The following is a 23,848-nucleotide window of genomic DNA, read 5'->3' as shown; positions in this document are numbered from 1 at the left end:
CTCGGATGTGGTCGCATGGCATGTTCCACTCGAAGCCGGAAGTGTCACTGCAGATTTGTTGAGTCTGTGACCCCCAATACCCCCCACTCCACCCTTTTAGTCTCTCCTCATTACCTTTGACTTCCGGGTCAAGGGTGCGTCCACATTCATTCATGGTAATCTCTTCTAACAGAGCTGGACCTTCAGAAAAAAAATAAACAGTTGAAAATGAAACATAGCAAAAACACCAAGATACAAACTTTTTTCTTCTCCTCCTGGCACAATGAACATTTGTTTTATTTTTAATTTTATTTTAGAAGTCTTTTGTTCTATCCTCCCAACTAGTTTCTAGAGCAATTTGCATAAGACTAAACCCACAATAATATAAACATACAAAATGTAAAAGCTAACAATACTCATACAGTAATAAAATTGCATAAAAATTAAAAACACCCGCAAAGAGCTCCAGTTTTCTGGTACAGCAAAGTTAAGGGCCAGGCAGGCCTCTCTGGGAAATAGCTCCGGCTATTGGGCGGTATAGAAATGTAATTAATTAATAAATAAATAAATAAAATAAAGGAATTCTACAGACAATGTGTCACTGCTAAGGAGTCTGCCTCCAGACAGATATCTGAAGAATCCTTCCTATAATGGCAGCTCCCCAGCCGTAGCCTCTACAAGCTGTCACTACTCAGAGGAATAGGGAGTGGGAAACAGCATGTTACCATTCTGGATGATTTCTTCCACCATCCCATCAAGGTTGGGATGAGACCACTTGCTCCTAAGAGCAAACAGACACTTCCAGACTCCAATCACCATCTTTGTGCTCCCAGAAAGAAAGTTATCAGCCAGCTTCTCCGCTGCTCTGGTTGAATCCTGCTGATTCTCCACGTCTTCATAAGTCTAAACAGGAAAGAGCAGATTCATCAGTGACTGACTAAGGCTTTAGCTAGACCTAAGGTTTATCCTGGGATTGTCCTGGGATCATTCCTGTTCATGTAAATGACATGCAGGACATCTCGGGAGCAGGCAGGGACGATCCCAGGATAAACCTTAGGTCTAGCTAAGGCTTAAGAATTTAAGAAGAGCCCTGCTAGATCAGGCTAAGGCTTCATCTCGTCCAGCATCCTGCATCCAACTCAGAACCAGATGGATGTTTTGTCTACCATCATATTCAGAGATACACTGCAACTGAGCCAAACTCATGTGTGTGAGTTTGTATGTAATTGGAGGCCACCACACTTCAAGAAGGATGCAGATAAGCTGGAGGGGGTTCATAGGAGGGCAACCAGGATGATCTGGGTCTGGAAACAAAGCCCTATGAAGAGAGACTGAAAGAACTGGGCATGTTTAGCCTGGAGAAGAGAAGATTGAGGGGAGACATGAGAGCACTCTTCAATTACTTGAAAGGTTGCCACACAGAGGAGGGCCAGGATCTCTTCTCGATCATCCCAGAGTGCAGGACACGGAATAATGGGCTCAAGTTACAGGAAGCCAGATTCTGGCTGGACATCAGGAAAAACTTCCTGACTGTTAGAGCAGTATTTATTTATTTATTACATTTTTATACCGCCCAATAGCCAAAGCTCTCTGGGCGGTTCACAAAAATTAAAACCATAATAAAACAACCAACAGGTTAAAAGCACAAATACAAAATACAGTATAAAAAGCACAACCAGGATAAAACCACGCAGCAAAATTGATCTAAGTACGACAATGGAACCCATCTATCTGTGTATAGCGCTGCGCAGTTCATGACACAAGGACACAAGGGGTACGTTTCCTGGGCAGAATATCTATCTATACACATACACAAGTGTCAGATCCAAATCCTGTTAAACTGAGGAAGGGGTTCCCAGTTCGATTGGTGCTAATTTCCTCTGTAGACTGACTCAGCCCCACTTTAGTCTACAGAGGAAATTTGCGCAAATTAGCAAACCTGCGCAAATCTGCTATTTGATTGCTGCTTGATTCACATCAGTTTCCCGTTCAGCAATTGCAAATGGGAACGGGAATTGGGCACGAAACAAGTGTCCAGACAATGTTCGGAGAATCTGGGCAATCGCTCCCCTCTAACGCTCCTCACATTTTGGGATAAAGACCGACTGTGGATTTAGGGTTGCAGCCCCCCCCCCCACCTTCTGAAGAGCTGCAAAACACTGTTACCTGAGCTTCCCGAGCCGTGATGACCCTCCCAGCCACCAGTCCCTGAAGCACCCGGGTAACGTCATTTTCAATGACATAAATCAAGTCTTGGTGGAAGTGCTCAGTGATCCTCCTTAGGTTGCCTGGTGAGAAATTCTCAAGGTGCTTTCCGAAGGCCTTGATGTCCTCTAAGAAGAGAGAACATAGCAAACCATTACACAATCAGGATTATTCGTTGTTCTCAAGGTCGTTGGCATCCTCCTCTGATTCATTTTCACCTACGTACTTATCAGTAAAGTTTCCCCCCACTACTTTTTTTCTTCAGGTGGAGGAAAGCTTCCTTTTCTTAATGTGCAGGTCTTGGGTACAGGATCAGGGCCATAAAACAAAAGCTCATCAAAACAGAATGTGGCAATTCTGGAGTGTGGTTTAACATACAAAACTCTTCTTTTAATAGATTGATGCAATCATCAACTCAAATAATTTGCTGAGTATCCAAGGCCTTCCTCCGGATGCCTCTTCCAAGGGAGTCTCAGAGGGTGGCAACAAGACAAAGGACCTTCTCGGTTGTGACCCCACAATTACGGAATTATCTTCCCTACGAGGCCCGCCTGGTGCCGATACTTCATGTTTTCGGAACCAAGTAAAAACTGCCTTCTTCTCCCAGGCATTTTGCAGCATATAATGAGTTTTAATTAAGTCTTGGCAGATTCGTGTTTTTTAAAAAAAAAACAAAACTATTTTTAGATATATGTTGTCTGTGTATGTTTTATCTGTCTACATGTTGACAGATTGAGGGGAGACATGAGAGCACTCTTCAAATACTTAAAAGGTTGTCACACAGAGGAGGGCCAGGATCTCTTCTCGATCCTCCCAGAGTGCAGGACACGGAATAATGGGCTGAAGTTACAGGAAGCCAGATTCCAGCTGGACATCAGGAAAAACTTCCTGACTGTTAGAGCAGTACGACAACGGAACCAGTGACCTAAGGAGGTTGTGGGCTCTTCTCCCACACTAGAGTCATTCAAGAGGCAGCTGGACAAGCATCTGTCAGGGATGCTTTAGGGTGGATTCCTGCATTGAGCAGGGGGTTGGACTCGATGGCCTTGTAGGCCCCTTCCAACTCCACTATTCTATGATTCTATGATTCTATGTTTTATGCAAAAGCTTTTTTTGTACTTTGCGGGATGTGTTTTGATGGTTTTTAATTTTTGTGAAGTGAGGCAGTAAGTGCCTGAGCCCACGACTTGCTTCTGCTTGTTTGTGTAAATGCTAAACCATGGTCTTAAGCTGGCTTACCTTCAGTTATAGCACCTCTATGGTCAGAATCCATTTTGGAGCAACCCCACTATAATGCAACTCGTGTGAAGTCTGAAAAAGAGAAAGGAAGAGACTGTCACTTCTGGAATAATAGTCAGCTGCTGGTCTTTCTCCCTTTTCTATGCTGCAAAGACGTTCTGTAGTAACATTAACCCAGGGTTGTCCTACCTGGGGTTTGTCTGGCAGATGATCAAACAAACCACAGTTTGTTTCCTCAATCCCTAGGTTGTTTGTTAGTGCACAGATGTCAGGCTTCTGGTATCTACTCTGGATTTTTACCTAAGATCCACCGACTACAGCCAAATGCAAAAGACATAGGCCTGGTTCAGACAACACGCTAAACCATGCTGCTTAACCACAAAATGGTTAAGGGAATCCCTTTGTGGTTAAGCAGCATGGTTTAGCGTGTTGTCTGAACCAGGCCATTGAATTAAAGAACAGGGTGTGTCTGTGAGCCTATTCAGAGCCTCGGGATTTGCCTTCAAGACCAGAACTGAACTGAGCTCACAGTCTTTTCACATAAAAGTCCACTCTTGGCTAATCATTTGCCCACCACTTTTCTACTCAAAACTCAAATAGAGTGAAGGGCAGTATATAAATCAGAGTTGGGGAGGTTTTTGGAAGCTTTCCAGGTTTTTTTTTTCTGGTGAGAAAACTGTTACACCGGCAAGCTTCCCTGAAACAAAACTTGCCTTCTGCAAGCAGTCCTCTCCTGCAAACACAGGAGAGTGGGCTGTCTGTCTGTCTGTCTTGCACGGCACACTCTCCGGTCACGACACTCAGCAGGCCAACCCAACGCCTGGCCGGATGCACCTCAGAACACATCCCAGAAGCCTTTGCAATGCACATAGGGGCATCTTCTTAGTCAAACAACATCAGAAAGGGATCCATCCCCTCATTCTTAAAACCGTAGCTGAAATGATATGTTGCTGTCCTATTTAAGAGGCCGCCCTACAGCACACCAAAGAATCCTCTTCGCTACAGTGTGCAGGGGCTCCTAGGGACACAATTAATGTGGAAAGTGCTCCCAGGAGAGTAGAAACAGAGGCAGGAGTACCATATAACCATGTCCAACTGCCTTTCTGGGAATGTCCAGGCGAGCTGCCAAAGGCCGACAAGAAACAAACAGCTAATGAGCTTGACAGAGATAAGACCACAGCAACGAAGGAACGGCAGTGAGCATTGAAAGTTACAGGCAGCGTTCAGTCTCTTTGGAAGCAGCCAGACGCTAGCAAGAAGACACACAAAGAATAGTCCAGGTCAAGGCTTACAGCAGGTAGAGGTGTCCAGAGCCGGTCCGTTGTCCAAGAGGATTAGCAGGCAGCGTAGTCAAGAGTGGGTCCGGGGTCAAATAGGATTCTAGGCAGCAAGGCTGAGAAGTCACTGGCAATAAACACCAGAGCTTTTGCCAGGGTAATCAGTTAACCTCTGACAAACTCTCCCTAGCTCTCTGAGGCATATATATGCAAGTCACTGCGGCCCCCAGGTGCGCCTTGATTTCTTGGCGTTTCAGATAAAGCCTCTGGCAGCGGCGTCTGGCTTCTTTTTCTGCCCTATGCTGGCTGAAAGACAGGACAGGTACGTTTGGTTCTTCCCCCTCTTGGTTATCTAAGCTGGCAGGACTCTCTGCTGGCATATATGCCGATACACTTGTGCCAGGCTCTTCCTCCTCTTTGCTCCCTATACTAGCAGGATTCCCAGTTGGCACAGGTTCCACCCCCCCGCCTCGTGCTGGACTCTTCAGCAATGGTTCTGGGTTCCTCCATGTCCTCATCCCCTGACTCCATTGCTATGCACGGTATGACAGGGAGGGTGCCACCGTTTGCAGGGGGGAAGGAGGACAGAAACACTGACCTGGATAAATTCTCAGCTTTCTTTTTTCAGAAAAGTTGTCCCATCTGCTCAGCTTCTTAGGCAATTCCTGGGCACCCACAGAGTGAGACAAAAGTTTGCAAGAGGTGGGGAAAAGGGGGGTCTTTCGGTTCAGAGCACTGCAATGTAAGCCATTACCCAGAAATGCCTGTTTCAAGAAAGAGTTTCGCTTTCAAACATAGGCGTAGTTTTGTTTTCCCTCTCTCACCAGCAGAGAGCTCTCTGAGCCAGACAGTCAAGTAAAAATGCATAGCGTCCAGCTATAAAAGTGTCACAGCAGGAAATGAACATACAGAAAATGTATCGGCGTGGACAGCTAACAATACAGTACATAGATAACGTTTGTTAGGACTATGCACAGCCAGCCATGTTCAACTTGCAGTTTTACAGAGCAATCCCACCCGTGGTGACTCAGAAGTAACTCCCAGATCATGTGTGCCTGCAAACCATGGTGGCTTGTTCAAGCCACCGTGGGTCATTTTGATGGTGCGAACCCAGGTGTTTTAACAGGACTTCTCCAGGATTCTCGGGGATTTACTCAAATCAGCCAGTTTCTTTGGCCAGTCAACAGACCTCACAATAAGCCTTATCAATTCATTAACGCGCAGGAATAAAATTCAAAACATCACTTGTCTAACACAAGTAAAGTCCCAAAATATAGACCTCAATTAATAAAGAAAACTGAAACAGGATAAGGATACGAGCTAAAATAATATCTACTTAAGAATATAACCCTTCTCCTCATTTCTCTCCACAAGTATTTAGCTTTTAGAATTTCTATAATGCAACCTTTTATATTAGAAAGAAAAAGAACATAATTTTTGGACGCAGTTTCCTTAAGATCATGCACAAAATGTTTAATATTTGTAAACTGCCCGGAGAGCTTTATTTATTTATTTATTGCATTTTTATACCGCCCAATAGCCGAAGCTCTCTGGGCGGTTCACAAAAATTAAAACCATCATAAAAACAACCAACAGTCTAAAAAACACAAATACAAAATACAGTATAAAAAAGCACAACCAGGATAAAACCACGCAGCAGAAATTGATATAAGATTAAAATACAGAATTAGAACAGTAAAAGTTAAATTTAAGTTAAAATTAAGTGTTTAAATACTGAGAGAATAAAAAGCGGTATATGGAGCGGTATAGAAATGTATTAAATCATCATCTATATAAGAAGGAACATATAAGTGTAGCAGTTATTACTAGAGATCTGCCAGACCGATTTTGCTCATATTTTTTAAAAACAAAAACTTGAAAGTTTTGAAAGTTTGAGCAAGTTCAAAGCTCAAGCTGCAAAGAATATATAGCTTTTGGCACACAGCAAACTATCTCTTCTTGCTCTATGGTTCAGTGACAGTTTATTTGCTCTGCACCAAACAGCGGCTGATCTGACGTCACATATTTTCAACCTGAAACTTAAGGAAATGCTAAATGCTCTTTTTTTAAAAAATAAAATAAATGCACCAAACAGTGCCTGATCTGACATGTTTTCCACCTCAAACGTTAAGAAAAGCTAAATGATCTTTTAAAAAAGGTTTTGTTTTGTTTTCTGCCCTTGCTCCAGACCGATTTGGCTCATTTTTGTTTTGTTTTCACTTTTTTAAGGGAAAGGGGAGGAAAAACATTGTTTCGGTTTTGTATACACCGAAACAATAACAACAATTGGAGCCACAGCGCAGTTACAAGGGCAGGATCTACACTAGTGCTTTAAAATGGTTTATAATGGTATTGACAACTGCTGGGGCCCAGGACACACTCCATATACAGTTTTCAAACCGTTTTCAAAGTGTTTTATCTTGCTTGGTGTAGACCTGGGGAGAACCCTTTAAGCTCCTCGTGATTGATTTATATCCTGAGATAAAGTATTATAATTATTATTATATTTTTAGTTATTAATTTATTTATTACATTTATATCCTGACCATTTTTCCTCTTGAAAGGAACCAAAGGTAGCTTACATGGTCCTCCTCTCCCTACTATCCTCACAACAACCCTGTGAGGTAGGTTGGGCTGAGAGTTAGTGACTGGCCCGAAGTCACCCGGTGTTAAACCTGCAGGAGCCCTGCCCACTTTTGTATCTGGTCAAGAGGGCAGGGCTCCTGCTGCTTTAACTGCTGTGATGAAGAGGGAATTTCACCAGGTGCTGCATGCATACAAATGACACCTGCTGAAATTCCCTTTTCTCTGAGCCCTGTCCTCCTTTCTATATGGTCATCCTACCTCACTGTCAATTTTGCTTAAACCGTTCCAGCAGTGCGGTTCTGCTTCCCAAGAAAAATCATGGCGTTTCCCCCCCCCCCCTCTCTTACAGTGGTGCCGGCAGCAAGTCCAACACAAAAATAGCTGGAGGGGTGCATTTTTTGCCCATCCCTGCATTGCAATAATCTTGCAGATTCAGTCTTGCAATGTGTATTCTTTGTTTAGCACCCAAAAGAAGTTCTAATCTGGATGGTTTCTCCATGTGGAACTTGTGGTGGCCATGTTAGAGCAGTGTGACAATGGAATCAGTTACCTAGGGAGGTTGTGGGCTCTCCCACACTAGAGGCCTTCAAGAGCTGTGCAACCATCCGTCAGGGATGCTTTAGGGTGGATTCCTGCATTGAGCAGGGGGTTGGACTCGATGGCCTTGTAGGCCCCTTCCAACTCTGCTATTCTATGATTCTATGGAGGCGCCATCTTGTCCTTCACACAAGCAACAACATTACTTGGATCAGCCCTGTTCCGTCCTCTCTAGGTTCATCTCGTCTTCATTCTAGCATGGTTGTTTTCATAGATCAAGCGGCTGCTTTTCTACAAAGCTTCTGAAGATGCCAGATTCCATTTGCTGCATATACTATCTAAATCTGCTTTGGATTCCAACCCACCCAAGATGGTTTTGTAGAGCAATGGCGTGCTACGGATGTATATCTAAAGATTCAGACAATTTAAGGAGAGATGGTTATTTGACCCTCCAACAGTTGTTAGGACAAAAATGGGTACTCCACAATGTTGGTTGTTGTTATTGTTTATTTTAAGCATTTAGTTGCCTTCCAGAGAGCAAAAAATAATACAGACTCTGCATACATGCTTACAATCTAAAATATGCGATGGGCAAAAAGTAGATCTCTAGATGTTTTGGACTTCCAACTCCTGGTATTCCTGACCCTGGCTGTTAGCAAGGGCTTCTGGGAGTTCAAAACATCTGGAGTTCAAAACCTTTTGCCCATCCATAATTTATAAGACAGAACCCAAAAGGATGGAGAGGGAAGCACCAGTTCTTCAAGTTTCATAATTGTTCTTATAAAGACCAGCAGGACGGAAACAGTTTAGGGAATGGAGTTGTCCAATGGAGCCGGTCTGTCAGCAGAGACAACGGAATGAGCCTCGCTTCCCATCTCTCCCTCAGTTGCAGCCTGTTGCAATGGATGCTGCCAGGTGAGCATAGTTTGCCATGCTTTTATTTCATGCCTCTAGGTGTCACTGTGGCATAGTGGAATTATACAAGAGGAAATCATGCTCCCTTTTGTTTTCACAATGAAATGACACATTTCCCTTGCTTTAAAAAAAAAAAGTGCTGGTTAGAGGCAGAAGTGAAACTAGAGGGTTGTGACATCATCTCAAGTCTCTGTAAAACAACAATGAGTAGGGAATGATGAGCACATGATAAATGCCTCATGTGGAAATGCCCATTCTTAGGAAATGAAGATGGTGGGTGGCTGCAGGCCGATGTTTTCCTCTAGAGTGTGCCCCCAGCCATCAAGAAAAAGGGACTTCTGTCACTTCTGACTGGTAAGCTGGGGGGGGGGGGAGAGGCGAAAGAGAGCAGTGGGTACTAGGGAGACTGGGGGGGGACACGCTAGGAAGGGCAGTGATAAGCCAGCTGGGGGTCAGGGAAGTCAGCTGGGAACAATACCTGTTTATTCTCTCCTTAACAAAAAAAAAATTAATAGAATGAAAAAAAAAGACTGAAGAAGCAGAAGAATAACATGGAAAGTTACAAATCCCTCCAATAAAATCCAATGTTTTGGGCCAGGGAAATTGCACAATAAGGAAAATGGCTTGAAAGCACCCTGACTGTGCCAATGGCACTGTGGAAGTGGAAATAACGGTCTTTAAATGTAGGTTTCCCTGTCAACAACACAAGGCCGACAGACTACTATTAGCATATTTGTGGAAACCCCCCCTGAAGGTTTCATTGACAGTTACCCGGTGTTAACGGAGGTTTTGTGTGTGTGTGTTTAATTCAGGAACAATCAAAACAAAATTCACAGTAAACTGATATCCAGGATAAATGCAATCAGAACTGTTTTTCTCTTAAAGCAACATTCTCGAGTTTGATGCCTACTTTATATTTTGGACTACAGCTCCCATCATCCCTGGCTGGGGGAGCTGATGGGGGTTGTGGTCCAAAACATCTGGAGGACACCAGGTTGGGGAAGGCTGTCGTAACTAAATTCCCACCAGCTGATCCCTTTCCAACTGTCAGTCAGCCAAACTCCCACCCCCAGCCACAATTTCATGCTCCGTCCAGTGCCCCCTCCCACTTGCTGAAGCACCCCATACTCTAAGCAGGGGTAACAACCTGGGGGCCTCCAGTTGCTTGGATCCACAACTCCCATCAACCCCAGCCAGCACGGCCAATATTAGGGATAATAGGAGGTGTAGACTGAACATCTGGAAAGCACCTCACACTCCTCCAAGCATAAACCCAAACACAGTTCATTACAGTCCAGAATTCACTACTGTCACTATCATTAGAGAGTTGGACAGGACAGGGGGTGCCGCTACAGAGAAGGCTCTTCATGGGTGGAGCTGGGTGGATGATCCAATAAAAAGTGCTTAAATTATTATCTTGAGGTCTTCTCGGTCACTTTCAAGTTTTTTCAGCTGTCCTTCCATCGCTGGAGTGATGTCACTTAGGCTCAGCCTAGAAAAGCCAGAAGGTAGAGAAGTTTATCACCACAGCCCATGAAGCCTGCCTTTGCACTACTTTGCCTCTCCAGTCCAGGAATAGGAAAATGTGTTATTGGGGTTTATCAAAGCCCTGAACATTACGTTCATTTCATTCTCCACATTGAAGATAACAGAACGAGATGGGATGCAAACTTGCCACCATTATGCTCCACTTAAAAAATGCATCTCTCACACCTGGAAACTTTTGGGATAACCAGGTATCCCTGCTTCATTTTTATTGTTCTGAAGGCTGTCTTCGCCCTGCGTTCAGAACTGGCCACATTGTGGTTTAAATGCAGAGAATTTCTAATCATAACTTTTGGAGCTGGTACATGCACAGTTTGCCACGGTTTTCAGTTTGGTGTCTTTATTTTATCTTACAGGTTAGTGGTGCGCAAGATTGCATATGTGCATTGATTAAATCCAAGCGCAAATACTAACATGAGTGATGGCATGAAAACTCATGAGGATGGCTTTTTAACACTGAGGAGCAGAATTATTACACTCAGGTAAGACGGGTGAATGGAAGTTTGGGATTACGTTATGAGTGTGTTGACTTATGCACATTATCATACCTGATTTCTTTAAGAGAACGACAGGTCAGGATGAGATTACGCATTTCATTAGCGCATCGATCCGTGAAAGGGTTGCCACTCAGGTTCAGATGTGTGAGGGTGGTGTTTTCAGCAAGAGCAGAACATAGTATTTTGCAGGATGCATCTGTCAAGGCATTTTCCTGGATGCTGTGGCAGAGACACAGTTTATTTATTTATTTATTACATTTCTATCCTGCCTTTTTCCTCCTTAAGGAAGCTAGAGTGGTGTACAATTTCCTCTCCATATTATCCACACAACAGCAACCCTGTGAGGTAGGTTGAGCTGAGAGTCTGTGACGGGCTCTTCCTCCCCCTTCCCCAATCACCTTGTTCACCACAGTGGATAGCAGATGCTTCCAGGAACAGCACAAGGGCATGAAGCCAACAGCCCCCCCCTGTCTCCCCCCATTATACTCAGGGGTACAGTGCCTTTGAACATGATCAGTTTAGCTCCTTCCATGAATTTTCCTAGTCCTTTTTTAAAGCAGACAACACTTGTTGCAAATACCACATCTTATGACAGTGAATTCCAGAAGTTCATGAAACCATGTATGAAGACGCACTTGCTTTTATCAGCCCTGAACCACCTACATGTAATCCATTTCTTTGGATTATCCACAAATTCTGGTATAATATGAAAGAGAGAGAGAGAAAAAGAATATCTCTGACTATTCTTTGTAAAACAGTACCATCCAAATTGGATATGTTGCATTCTGGAATTCTCCAGTTGCTGATGATGTTTTAAATGTTTAAAGGGTATGATTAATATACATTCTAAAACACAAACACATTTTTAAAAATTAAAACCAAAGGCTTTTATTTGGAAGCTTCTAGGTCACCTGCCAACTTTTCAAAACACTCCATACGCCCCAAGGCAGTGTGCTCTGATTCACACTTACACTAGTTTCTGTATCTTGCACTGTGGATTTCTGAACACTCCCAACAAGATGGAGAGGCCTTCATCACGCATCTTGTTCTCGGCCAGGTCAAGGGTTAAGAGGCTGTGATTCCGCAAGAGAACCAGACTCAGATCTTCACAGGACTTTTCGGTAAGCACATTCTTTGCCAAACTGGAAGGGATACAGGAGCAGAAAGCAAGAGGAGGAACCGAACACAGAAAGAGAGAGAAAGGAATCAAGGCGATGGCATGAAATTTATACACCTTATTCATCTCAACTATCCTTCGTTTTTTAAATTCTTCTTAATAGCATCCACAACTCTGTTTGTGATAGGCTGGTAAACAGGGGAAGGAACAAACATTTAGAATGCAAATGGAGTCGGAAGAACTGCTTTTCCCAAGCTGATTTCGGCTCTAAACCAGTCACAGTGTGCCGAGGAGCAGTTCACCACCAACACTGACTGGAGACCTACCTCAGTCTATGCATTTGGCACTCTGGATTCTTCAAGGCAGAACCAAGGTGCTTCACTGCTGAATCCTTCAGATAATTACTGCAGAGGCTGTGGGGGAAACGTGAAAGAAGTCATCAGGATTGCAGAGGCATTCGGAAATAGCAGTGCTCCTGCGATCCAGTCCAAAACGTATCTAACATGCCAGTTCCTTCGCATTCTGTGTTTACACTCAAAGATGGATTCTTTTTTCATTTGGGGTATTTATCAATATATATTTATACACACTTTTCCCCCTCTTGCATTGAACCCATGACAGTTTACATGGTCCTCCTCTTCTCCATTTTATCCTCATAACAATCCTGTGAGGTAGGTTAGATAGAGAACAAGTTTATGGCCAAGTAGAGAGCCTCATGTGGCGCAGAGCAGTAAAGCAGCAGTTTCTGCAGCCGAAACTCTCCCCACGGCCTGAGTTCGATCCCAGCGGAAGCTGGTTTCAGGCAGCCGGCTCAGGTCGACTCAGCCTTCCATCCTCCCGAGGTCGGTAAAATGAGAACCCAGTTAGCTGGGGGAAAGGGAATCACGGCCGGGGAAGGCAACGGCAAACCACCCCGCTATAAGGCCTGCCAAGAAAACGTCAGCGAAAGCTGGCGTCCCTCCAAGAGTCAGTAATGACTCAGTGCTTGCACGAGAGGTTCCTTTCCTTTCCATGGACTACAACCCAAGTCTACCAAGTCCCAGGACAGCACTCTAACCACTATACCACACTGGCTCATTGTAGTTTGTTTATCATTTATAACACACTTTTCTATTAATATAGTAACCAAAACAGCTTCCAATAAATGGTGGAAAGGGCAGCATAATAAACAGTGAAAAGAAGGCCTCGTGGCCAGGGGCTAAGATGTACCTGCTTAAATATCTGTGATTTCTATACACATTAGATCTTACCGTTCAGAAGGACACACACACGCCTCATTCTTAAAGCAGTATGAATGTAAGATTTAGAAAATTTGCTGTGATTTCTTTAATTGTCTAGTCCATTTGGAATGTTTAACCAATCCTTGATATTATTTTCCACACTTCCCAATTTTACATCATTCATGAGTTCCACAGTTGTCTGCTCTTACCTCAGTTCTCTGATTTTGTGCAGCTCAGGACTGAGCTTCTCCAACCCCTCAGTTTGGACATAGCAGGAATCAAGGTTTAGGAGCTCAACTCCTTCGCAACAGCTCAGGACGTACGCAAGGATGTCACAATCGACAGGCGTGAGGATCAGTCCGGAGAAGTCCACACGGGCAGCATTTCCCATCACCTGGCGCACAAGTTGGCTGTTTTGAGCCTCAAAAAGCAAATTGAAGAAATTCAGGGCTTTCCTTTTACCATCCTGGCTCCTTGTACTCAGGAGAGTTTTACAGTCCATCTTTATGATCAAATCAATGACTTTTTGAGTGATCACTGGCGAGAACGTTCCCAGAATTTCTTCCAAGGGTGCCCTAGTAGTGGGATGAGACAGGCCAGACAGGAAGCGGAGAAAAATTTCATATTCGCCACCTTGGCTGCCTTTGGCTTTTTCCATTGTGTCTTTAAAATTGTCCTCCTCGCCATCCAAGTAATGAACAAGGGCAGCAAAAAACTCTTGAACGGTGAGGTGAACGAAGGAATAGGTGACCGGGAAGGATGAGGAGTCACCTTGGAAGTTCTCCACCAGGAAGCACGTAGGGAGATGACACACCATCGCAATGAAGACCTCCAATGCGTTCTCATCAAAAACAAGACTGCGGTTGTTAAGGGCCCAGTCAGCCAAAGAGCCAAGTCTTCTCAGTATCTCCCGTACATTTGTGTCCCCAGAGAGCCCCCTGGTGTGGTTGGCCACCATATGCTTCACAAAGCTTATGAAGAGTTGAGTCACAGTGCTGGGAAGAGCATGTGGCTGTCCAGAATTGGAGGTGAAGCAAGGTTGCAACGCAGTGCAGGTAATCCAGCAGTAGGAGGGATTGTAACAGAGGGTGTACAGAACTTGGCTGTCCCTCACATGGGCCAAGGCCTTTTGGGCAACCGCATCCTCTCCAAAGAAGTTGTAGAAGTACCTCACTCTTTCCTGAGAGAGGAAGCCCACAATAGTGGCCACTCTGTGGAGGACTCCTGTCTCCAAATGGACGAGTCTGCTCGGGCGGCTGGTCAGGAGAACCGAACATCCCTTCAAAAGCTTCTGTTTCAGCAAGCTGGCTACAATCACGTTAACCGGTTTCACATCTCCTGGCTGGACACAGAGGTCTGAGGAACTCAAATCCAGATTGTCTTTGCTCTCATCCAAGCCATCAAAGATGAAGAGCAATTTCTCTGGGTCCTCTAGGATTTTCCCAACTTTGTCATGCATCTTGGGGTACTGTTGCTGGATCAGGCCTTCGAGGGTGGCCCCTTTCTCCACAGCGTTGAGGTCCCGGAATTTGAAGAAGAAAAGGAAGGCAAACTTTTGGTAGTGTTTTCCCTCTACCCAGTCAAAGACAAACTTCTGCACCAGGGTCGTCTTGCCCACTCCGGCCACCCCGCTCAACATCACGGAACGGGGTGTGCGGCGTGATCGAAAGCACCAGCGGAACAGCCGGTCCGGCGTGATGCGCTCCAGATCGACCTGTATTTTGTGGCGGAGGCGAAACTCATTCAGCTCACCAGCAGCTGCCAGCGCCTCATGTTCCTGATAGCTCCGTTTCCTGAACTTGTTATCCGAGACCATTTTTAGGTCTACGTAGCGGCTGACAATGGGGAAACAGGACTCCTCGGGTTGTGCTTCTCTGCTGCCTTCTCTCAGATGTCTGGTTTGTTCATATAGAAGAGATTTCTGTTCCTCTTGCCAAACTGATCAGAACAGAACAGAACAAGGCCATGGGAATCACAGGGTTAGGTAATTTGAGACCTATTTCAAAATGTGTTGGGCCAGGCCAGCTGTGTTTGGGTCACTCCTGCTCATTTGGGCCCTAGACATTGCCCCCCAATTCCTGTCCTAACAGCAACACTGAATGAGCTATGCATCAGGAAGCCCTCAGTTTGAATCAAGTGTCTGCTATGACATCTTTAGGGTCCCTCAGGTCAGCTGCTCCCTAATAGCCTCAACATTCCCATCTGCAGAATGGGTACGATAATACCACTGATTGATTTTACAGCAGTATATTAAAGACTACAACAAGGTAATGTATTGAGAGGTATCAGGTAAAATTCAACCTATGTACAACTTAGAGTAGATCCATTAAAATGAATGAGACTCGAGTTAAGTCATGACTAACTTGAATCCCATTCATTTCAATGGCTCTGCTTTAGGTAGAACTTACGTTGGATTTTACCCATTGTAGTATAGTAGACTAAGGCTGCTATTCTATACACACTTATGAGGTAGTAAGTCCAACTTACTTCTGAACAGTATTGCGCTGTAAGTCTTGGACTAAGACCGGGGAATCACGGCCAAATACCCATTTGTCTATTTAGCTTGCATGAAGCTAACTGGATTACCCTGGGCCAGTCAGTCTCTCAACCTAACCTACCTTACAGGATTGTTGTGAAGATCAAAGGGAGAAAGAATAAGGAAGGGCTAGGGATGCACACATTTGTAAAATTAGATTCATCTGCATTTTGCAGATTGTCAGGTGTTTCTCATTCTGTCATTCGTTCATTGGCAGAATCGGATTTTTTCCCATTTCCCAAATTTATGCAAATTTGCACTTGCGAAAATTTGTGCACACACCCACCCATACCCACCAAACATGTAAATCCCCCCCCCAAAAAAAATATTTTCATGCTTTAGCACATGAAGGAAATGCACATTTTTGGCCAGTGCTGTTTCTTTTATGTATTTTTCTATGTCTAAATCTGCATAAAAATCCAGAAAATTAAAAAAGAAAATGGTCCTCTAGTCCACGGAATCCATGCAACTCAGGAAAAGCTAGTCTGCTGCAGAATCCCCCCCCCCCAATTAGTACAAACAAGTTACCAAAAGGTAACATTTCTCCACCTTACGATAAGACTTAAGTCCCACATCTTCTCACACACAAGGACACAAAGGATTCCACAAAGCCCTCACTTCTATTTTCTATTTACCGTATTTCTTCGATTGTAAGACGCCATCGATTGTAAGACGCATACTAATTTCAGTACCACCAACAGAAAATTATCTGGACAGAGATAGCCTAGCTACAGTGATCCATGCTCTGATAACCTCTCGTTTGAAGTACTGCAAAGCGTTATACATGGGGCTGCCTTTGAAAACAGTCCGGAAACTTCAGCTGGTACAAAACAGGGCAGCCCGCCTACTAACAGGGACTGGCTGGCGAGACCACATTACGCCAGTCCTTTTACAACTTCATTGGCTGCCTGTCCAGGTCTGGGCCCGATTCAAAGTGCTGGTATTAACATTCAAAGCCCTAAACGGTTTGGGGCCAGGTTATTTGAAGGAACGCCTCCTCCCATATGTGCCTGCCCGGACCTTAAGATCATCCACAGGGGTCCTTCTCCGTGAGCCCCTGCCAAAGGAAGTTAGGCAGGTGGCTACTAGGAGGAGGGCTTTCTCTGCTGTGGCACCCCGGCTGTGGAACGAGCTCCCCAGAGAGGTTCGCTTGGCGCCTACATTGTTTTCCTTTCGTCGCCAGCTGAAGACCTTTTTATTTTCTCAGTATTTTAACACCTAATTTACCTTAAATTTAAACTTTGCTGTTTTAATTTCATATTTTAACCTATATCAATTTTTGCTGTGTGGTTTTATCCTGGTCGTGCTTTTTATATTGTATTTTGTATTTGTGTTTTTAGACTGTTGGTTGTTTTGTTGTGCTTTTCACGGTTTTAATTTTTGTGAACCGCCCAGAGAGCTTCGGCTATTGGGCGGTATAGAAATGAAATGAAATGAAATGAAATAAATAAATAAATAATAATAAAAAAAACCTAAGACGCACACTGTTTTTAGAGATGTTTATATGGGGGAAAAAGTGTGTCTTAGAATTGAAGAAATACGGTAAATGCTGGCATAAACCAAGCAGAGCCCATAATGCAGAAGGAAGAAGTGCTCTACTCTCAACTCTCTATGGTGTCCTGGGCCGTTCCTCGGATATGGTTAAATGGCATGTTCAACGCAAAGCCAGAAGTGTCACCCCTTCCCACTCCACCCCTTTAGTCTCTCCTCATTACCTTTGACTTCCGGGTCAAGGGTGCGTCCACATTCATTCAGGGTAATCTCTTCTAACAGAGCTGGACCTTCAGAAAAAAGATAAACAGTTGAAAACGAAACAAAAAACAACAAAAAGCTTTCTTTATTTTTATTATTATTTATTTATATAGCACCATCAATGTACATGGTGCTGTACAGAGTAAAACAGTAAATAGCAAGACCCTGCCGCATAGGCTTACATTCTAATAAAATCATAATAAAACAATTAGAAGGGGAAGAGAATGCAAACAGGCACAGGGTAGGGTAAACAGGCACTGGGTAGGGTAAAACTAACACTGAGTTGTATCTTCTTACTAAAGCGCTTTCCACACTCTGCACATTCATATGGTTTCTCCCGTGTGAATTCTTTGATGACAAGTGAGTTGTATCTTCTGACTGAAGCGCTTTCCAGTTACTTGAAAGAAGACCCAAAGATTTAAAAGGCATTTATGTCATCATACTGTACTATTTTTGCAGGGGCGGGGGGAGATGGGGATGAGAGATTAAAAGTGCAATCCTATCTGTCTCTAACTGGAAGTAAACCCCATTGAGTTCAGTTGGACAGAATCAGCAACATGATCTGGAGCAGGAGTCTCCAATCCTTTTTGCACCATTGGGCACATCTGGAATTTAGAAAAAGCAGCCTGGACAGGACTGGACACCACCAGAAATTGACTTCTGAAGGGGAGGATAGGGGAGCGGGAGGAGATCACAAAAATGTTAGGAGCGCCCCATTACCTGAGTTGGTGTATGTGTTTGCATGAATGTGCACCATGTGTGTGCACTGCCCACTCTAGTTTCTCTCTCTCTCTCTCCCTCTCTCTCTCCTCCTCCTCCTCCTCCTCCTTCCTCCTCCTCCTCCTCCTCTTTCCTTCCTTCCTTCCTTCCTCTTATTCTCTGTCCCAAATTCCCACTCTCTGGCTTTTCTTTCATTCCTTCTCTTTTTCTGCCCCCCACCCTCTCTCTCTCTCTTTCTTTCTGTTCTTGGGTCTCTTTTTCTCTCACCCCCTCCCACCGCTTTCTCTGGCTCTTGTTTCTATCTTTGGTCCTTTTTTCTCCTTCACCACTGCTTTCTCTGGCTCTTTCATTCTTTCTCTCTGGTCCCTCCTTCTCTCTCTCTCTCTCTCTCTCGTGGGGTGGGGGGTCCGTGCACACCCCTAATAGCCTCCACAAGCTGGCACTACTCAGAGGAAAAGGAAGAGGTAAACAGGATGTTACCATTCTGGAGGATTTCTTCCACCATCCCATCAAGGTTGGGATGAGACCACTTGCTCCTCAGAGCAAAGAGACACTTCCAGAGCCCAACAGCCATCTTCATGCTCCCCGAGAGAAAGTCATCAGCCAGCTTCTCCGCTGCTCTGGTTGAATCCTGCTGATTCTTTACGTCTTCATAAGTCTAAACAGGAAAGAGCAGATTCAGAGCTTAGACGCCCATCAGTGGTGAATCAAATCTATCAGAAGAGCCCTGCCGGATCAAGCTAAGGGTTCATCTCGTCCAGCATCCTGCGTCCAACACGGAACCAGCCGGATATTTTGTCCACCATCATATTCAGAGATACGCTGCAACTGAGCCAAGACGCTCTACTTAGCAGGTTGATTTCAGTCCTAAACCTCACATTCAGAATCCGTGTGTGTGTGTAATTGAAAGGAAATTGTCTTACATAGTGATCCCCTTCATATGACACGCTAAGCCTCAGTGGTTAAGCATTTCGAGCTAAACATTATGGCTTAGCATGTCGTATGAACCATTCCTAACCACGGTGGCTACACAGCCACGGTTTAAACGTGCTCAGTAACCGTTTGCTTAAAAAGGGTTAGCAGCTTCACCATGGCTTAGCATGTTGTCTGAAAAGGCTCCGTGACATTAACAAGACTTCAGGGCTGAGCTGTAGGCAGCTATCAAGTTGGTGTTAGGAGCCAGGAGGTGAAGCCAGGTCAGCCCAGGGGTGTTTCCAAATGGGGCTTTAACGCTACAATGACAGTGCCCCAAACACAGAATGTTATGGGAAGTCCAGTCAATGTCTTCCATCTGTAACCCTCCCATGTTTTCCCCCTGCTTCAAAAACCATTGAGAGGAAAGAATGAATAGTGTGCAACGTTTTTTGTTGTATAACGCTCTTTGGTTGGTTTTATAGCGTGGTTTAAATTTTATACTTCAGATGTACTTTATGATTTTCTGTGCACTGCCCAGAAAGCTTCAGCTATCGGGCAGTATAGAAATGTAGTAAATCAATAAATAAAACACTCCATCTGGGAGCAATTTCCTCCATAGACTGACTCAGCCCCACTTCAGTCTACAGAGGAAATTTGCGCAAATTAGGTAAACTGCACAAATCTGCCATTTGATTGCTGCTTGATTCCCGTCAGTTTCCCGCTCAGCAATCGCAAATGCGAACGGGAATTGGGCATGACACTACAATGTTTGGAGAATCCGGGCAATCGCTCATTCACCCTTCCCTAGCAAAGGCCAAGCTCTTCCCCTCAGCCAACACTCCTCACATTTTGGGATAAGGACCAGCTGTGGATTTAAAGTTGCAGCTCCCCTCCCTCACCTTCTGATGAGCTGCAAAACACAGTTACCTGAGCTTCCCGAGCCGTGAGGACCCTCCCAGCCACCAGTCCCTGAAGCACCACAGTAACGTCATTTTCAACGACATAAATCAAGTCTTGGTGGAAGTGCTCAGTGATCCTTCTTAGGTTGCCTGGTGAGAAATTCTCGAGGTGCTTTCCGAAGGCATTGATGTCCTCTAAGAAGAGAGAACGCAGCAGACCATTACACAATCAGGATTTATTCGTGGCTCTCATGGCTGTTGGCACCCTAAGAGAACCCTCCCTGAAATCTAGGAATATGGTGTGTTTTTGCTGCCACAAAACCCAGGTAAACTTTGGCCCATGTCTGAATCTTAGGAAATGCTGTGTCTCTATTATTTGTTTGTGTCTTTGGCACAGGATCAGTGCCTGTAAAGAAAGAGAAAAAGATGGGAACACCGCTGTTTAAATATGGACTGATGCTGTACCTTAACGTGTGTTAAGCGTTCCATTGCTGGGGAAAATGAGGTTATCAACTTGAAAAATTTGCTGAAATAGCTACACGGCAAATAAAATTCTTATGGATGGTTAAATCAATATGCACCTTTATTAGGACCAATCATGGCAATTAATTTCACAATGCAGTCTTTAAAAAGGTATTATGGCTATATGAAACTTTTTTTTTTAATGGACAAACTCATTCTTGATTCAGTTTGGTGGGTATGTTTACACAGACATCAGTTCTGAGCCTCCTGTGACTCTGAAAAAGACCCTTCTAAAAATAGAGGGAGGGAATGAATTATATTTCACACAAGAGCCATGTGTGATGTAGCAGCTACAGTGCTGGACTAGTACTGGGGGCACCCTGGTTCAAAACCCCGTGAAGTTTACTGGGTGACCTTGGGCTAGTCACTACCTCACAGGATTGTTGTGAGGATAAAAACGGAGAATATGTATGCTATCTTGAACCCCTTAGAGGAAAGAAAGGATATATTTATATAATTTATTTCATTTCTATACTGCTCCGTAGCCAAAGCTCTCCAGGATGTTCCTAAAAATTAAAAAGCATTAAAACGCAGTCTACAAAATACAAAAAGAAAGTCAAGTCAATTCCTTTTATTGCAGCCAGGCACCTCTCCACCGTGCCTGGGTCCAGCTCCAGCTGAGAGCCCCCTCCCTCCTGCTACAGTGGGGGAGGAAGCAGCAGCCAGGCACCTCTCCATCGTGCCTGGGTCCAGCTCCAGCTGAGAGCCCCCTCCCTCCTGCTGCCAACTGTCTCTGGAGAGGCCACCAGTGAGGGAGGAAGCAGCAGCCAGGCACCTCTCCACTGTGCCTGGGTCCAGCTCCAGCTGAGAGCCCCCTCCCTCCTGCTACCAACTGTCTCTGCAGAGGCCACCAGTGGGGGAGGAAGCAGCAGCCAGGCACCTCTCCATCGTGCCTGGGTCCAGCTCCAGCTGAGAGCCCCCTCCCTCCTGCTACCAACTGTCTCTGCAGAGGCCACCAGTGAGGGAGGAAGCAGCAGCCAGGCACCTCTCCATCGTGCCTGGGTCCAGCTCCAGCTGAGAGCCCCCTCCCTCCTGCTACCAACTGTCTCTGCAGAGGCCACCAGTGAGGGGGGAAGCAGCAGCCAGGCACCTCTCCATCGTGCCTGGGTCCAGCTCCAGCTGAGAGCCCCCTCCCTCCTGCTGTCAACTGTAACTGCTGAACTTTGCAACTAAGATTGTAGTGCCTGAATTTGCTTTCCTTTTCCCCCCCCTCCTCCTCCTCCTCCTCCCTCCCAATCCCCTTTCCTTTTGTGTCATGTCTTTTAGATTGTAAGCCTGTGGGCAGGGACTGTCAAGAAATACTTTTGTAAGCCGCTGTGAGAGCCTTTTTTGGCTGAATGGCAGCATAAAAATCCTTAAATAATAAATAAATAAATAATATAAAAACACATAATAAATATTTAAAATACATGAAATTAAAACAGAGTATGATTACATGAGCCTCCTTAAAGTTCTGTGCTAGAAGCAAAGGAAAATCCTGCCACCATAACTGATCTGGTAAGGATTGCATGATTAAGAAATTTAGCAACTTGTTCAGTGGTATGCTTATCTTGACCCTGTAAAAGGACCGACATAATCGTTGTGTGAAAGGATGGATAAGGGCTTTTCTTGCCTCCTGATAGAAGCTGCAGTTGAATAGTACATGGGAGATAGATTTACCTTCAGTACATTTGACACTTGAAGACATTTTGGAGCAACCCTAATTCAATGCCACTCAGGAAAGTCTGAAAAGAGAGAGAGTAAGTAATCCTTAAAACCAAGGTTTGTTGCCAACACCTTCAAGATTTTTTTTTTTTAAAAAAAAATACAGTGCAAACTGTGTCGAAAGAAAAATGCACTCTGCACATGGACAGGGCCCTCAGGTTTTTATTTCCTAACAGATTCCTAATGTCACCCTTCAATCGCACAGAAGTCCCCAGACACAAGAGAGCATTTGTTTGCTCCCTTGACACATTCTTCCGCCATATGAGGCAATGGCGAAACCCAGAACCTCACATGGACAGTGTAAACTCGAGAACATGTCCCAAAGGCCTCTGCAACACACGCACAGGAGCTCCGTCTCAGAAAAGCCTGTTCCCAAAGCAATGCATACACACATTCTTAAACTATGGCTGACATTACGCTCTGCTTTCTGTCTTGCGTCTGCTGTAAGTTCTACAATGCACCAAAGAATCCTCTACTATTTCCTCAAGTCCAAGGTGCATATTCCCGGAGGCTGGCTGAGTTATTTTGGCACCAGAGGCGGAAAATCTCACAAACGCCTTCCCCACCCGCCACCCCGAGAGCAAAAATGCAACAATAATCAATCTAGCAGCTAACAAACCCTACCTTTTCATGACACCCCACAAATCAGCTGTCTGAGGCTTGTGTCCCACTCTGTCTAATGGCAGGGCTGGCCGCTCCCTGGAGAGTAGAAACAAGGTCTGTCGGGCATTACAAACAGCGTCTTTTATAGTGGCTAGGGTGGGGTCAGATACTGACCTGGGTAAAGTTCTCAACTTTGCCAACCTTCAGGAAGCTTGTTTCATCAGCTCTGCTCCGGTGACCGTCCCTGGATTGCTGTGGAGCTGTTGAAGATCTCTCTGGGGGTGTCAAAATTCAGAATTACCATGACAGGACAAATTTCCTACATCTTTTCTTTTAGAGCTTGCAAAAAGAAGTTTTGCGGCTGATTTATTTTCACTTTCACTTATTAGCTGCAGAGCTCCCTCTGCTGGCAGCTAGGGGCGTAGCAAGTGTTTTCCAGACTGAACTTTTATTATGCAACCACTTGTCGTACGGAATTTTGTGGGGGGGCGTGAGGGGGGGGTCTAGGGGTATTTGCAAACAGAGGGCTCCTAGCACTCACTCAAAAGGCACCGTGCAGTAATCCCACCTTTTCTTCCTTAAAGGATTTTCTGCCTGGAAGAAAAAAGGCAGGAGCAGAGGAAAAACACAGGAGGTTTAAAGGTGGAACATCTGGACAGATGACAACTTCTGAACAGATAATGTGGCAGAGCAGGGCTCACATGGATTTAGTAGCAGCACCTTTTTATGAGCAGGGACGCTGAGTTTAAGCAGAAAATTAGATCAGGGGAGAGGTGTCATTTCAGTCCGTTTTCCTACTAAGCTATAGGTTTCATATTCCATTGGAGGTATTGCTTAGGTATGAAGTATAAGGTGAAGAGTATGGAGTAGTGGTTAGAGTGTGTAAATAGGTTCAAATCCCCTCAGCGGTAAAGCTTATTCATCCCTTCCTCTCAGCCTCTTAGTTGCGGTTAGCCCAAAACCGGAAGGATACTTTCCTCCTTGGAGCAAAAGGTGAGATATCATGTCTATGCTTTAATGAGAAAATTTCATTGGAAGCATTCATGTTTTGAGTTTGGGAATAACATCAGCTCTTTTGTG

The 23,848-nt window shown here is 44.7% G+C and overlaps 2 protein-coding genes across 6 annotated transcripts in view; both read right to left on the bottom strand.

Annotated features, from left to right (window-relative positions):
• LOC134412273 (NACHT, LRR and PYD domains-containing protein 12-like) overlaps positions 1-5,448 on the bottom strand; it is a 240,982-nt gene extending 235,534 nt beyond the window's left edge. For 2 of the 5 annotated variants that reach the window (XR_010026405.1, XM_063146154.1), the window contains exons 1-5: positions 5,299-5,448; positions 3,424-3,495; positions 2,146-2,312; positions 705-882; positions 115-180 (exon numbers count right to left, since the gene is read on the bottom strand). Coding sequence is in view for 4 of the 5 variants with exons in the window: in XM_063146154.1 (XP_063002224.1) it covers positions 115-180; positions 705-882; positions 2,146-2,312; positions 3,424-3,457 (445 nt within the window). In the remaining variant the exon portion in view is untranslated. Of the gene's footprint in view, positions 1-114; positions 181-704; positions 883-2,145; positions 2,313-3,423; positions 3,496-4,715; positions 5,007-5,298 lie in introns of all 5 variants that reach the window. The other 3 variants (XM_063146155.1, XM_063146156.1, XM_063146157.1) reach the window with 3 other exon arrangements.
• A 2,864-nt stretch (positions 5,449-8,312) lies between these two features.
• Positions 8,313-23,085, bottom strand: LOC134412274 (NACHT, LRR and PYD domains-containing protein 3-like). Its single transcript, XM_063146158.1, has 11 exons — positions 22,943-23,085; positions 22,790-22,864; positions 22,121-22,185; positions 19,968-20,134; positions 18,606-18,783; positions 17,369-17,434; positions 13,327-15,055; positions 12,224-12,310; positions 11,752-11,922; positions 10,832-10,999; positions 8,313-10,230 (listed from the first exon to the last, which is right to left on the bottom strand). The coding sequence occupies exons 3-11, from the start codon at positions 22,146-22,148 to the stop codon at positions 10,143-10,145; spliced, it is 2,682 nt and encodes an 893-aa protein (XP_063002228.1). The 5' UTR covers positions 22,149-22,185; positions 22,790-22,864; positions 22,943-23,085; the 3' UTR covers positions 8,313-10,142.
• Positions 23,086-23,848: the final 763 nt, after the last annotated feature.

Source organism: Elgaria multicarinata, chromosome 21, assembly GCF_023053635.1.
Source record: "Elgaria multicarinata webbii isolate HBS135686 ecotype San Diego chromosome 21, rElgMul1.1.pri, whole genome shotgun sequence".
NCBI classification, from domain to species: domain Eukaryota; kingdom Metazoa; phylum Chordata; class Lepidosauria; order Squamata; family Anguidae; genus Elgaria; species Elgaria multicarinata.
This window is presented reverse-complemented; position numbering and strand designations above follow the sequence as displayed.

Coding starts and splice junctions, on each gene's coding strand:
- LOC134412274 (XM_063146158.1), bottom strand. CDS start 22,148: ATGTCTTCAAGTGTCAAATGTACTGAAG. Junction 17,435..18,605: donor GGAAGAAATCCTCCAGAATG/GTAACATCCTGT, acceptor TTTTTTCTGAAG/GTCCAGCTCTGTTAGAAGAG. Junction 10,231..10,831: donor CGTTCTCTTAAAGAAATCAG/GTATGATAATGT, acceptor TGGCTTTTCTAG/GCTGAGCCTAAGTGACATCA.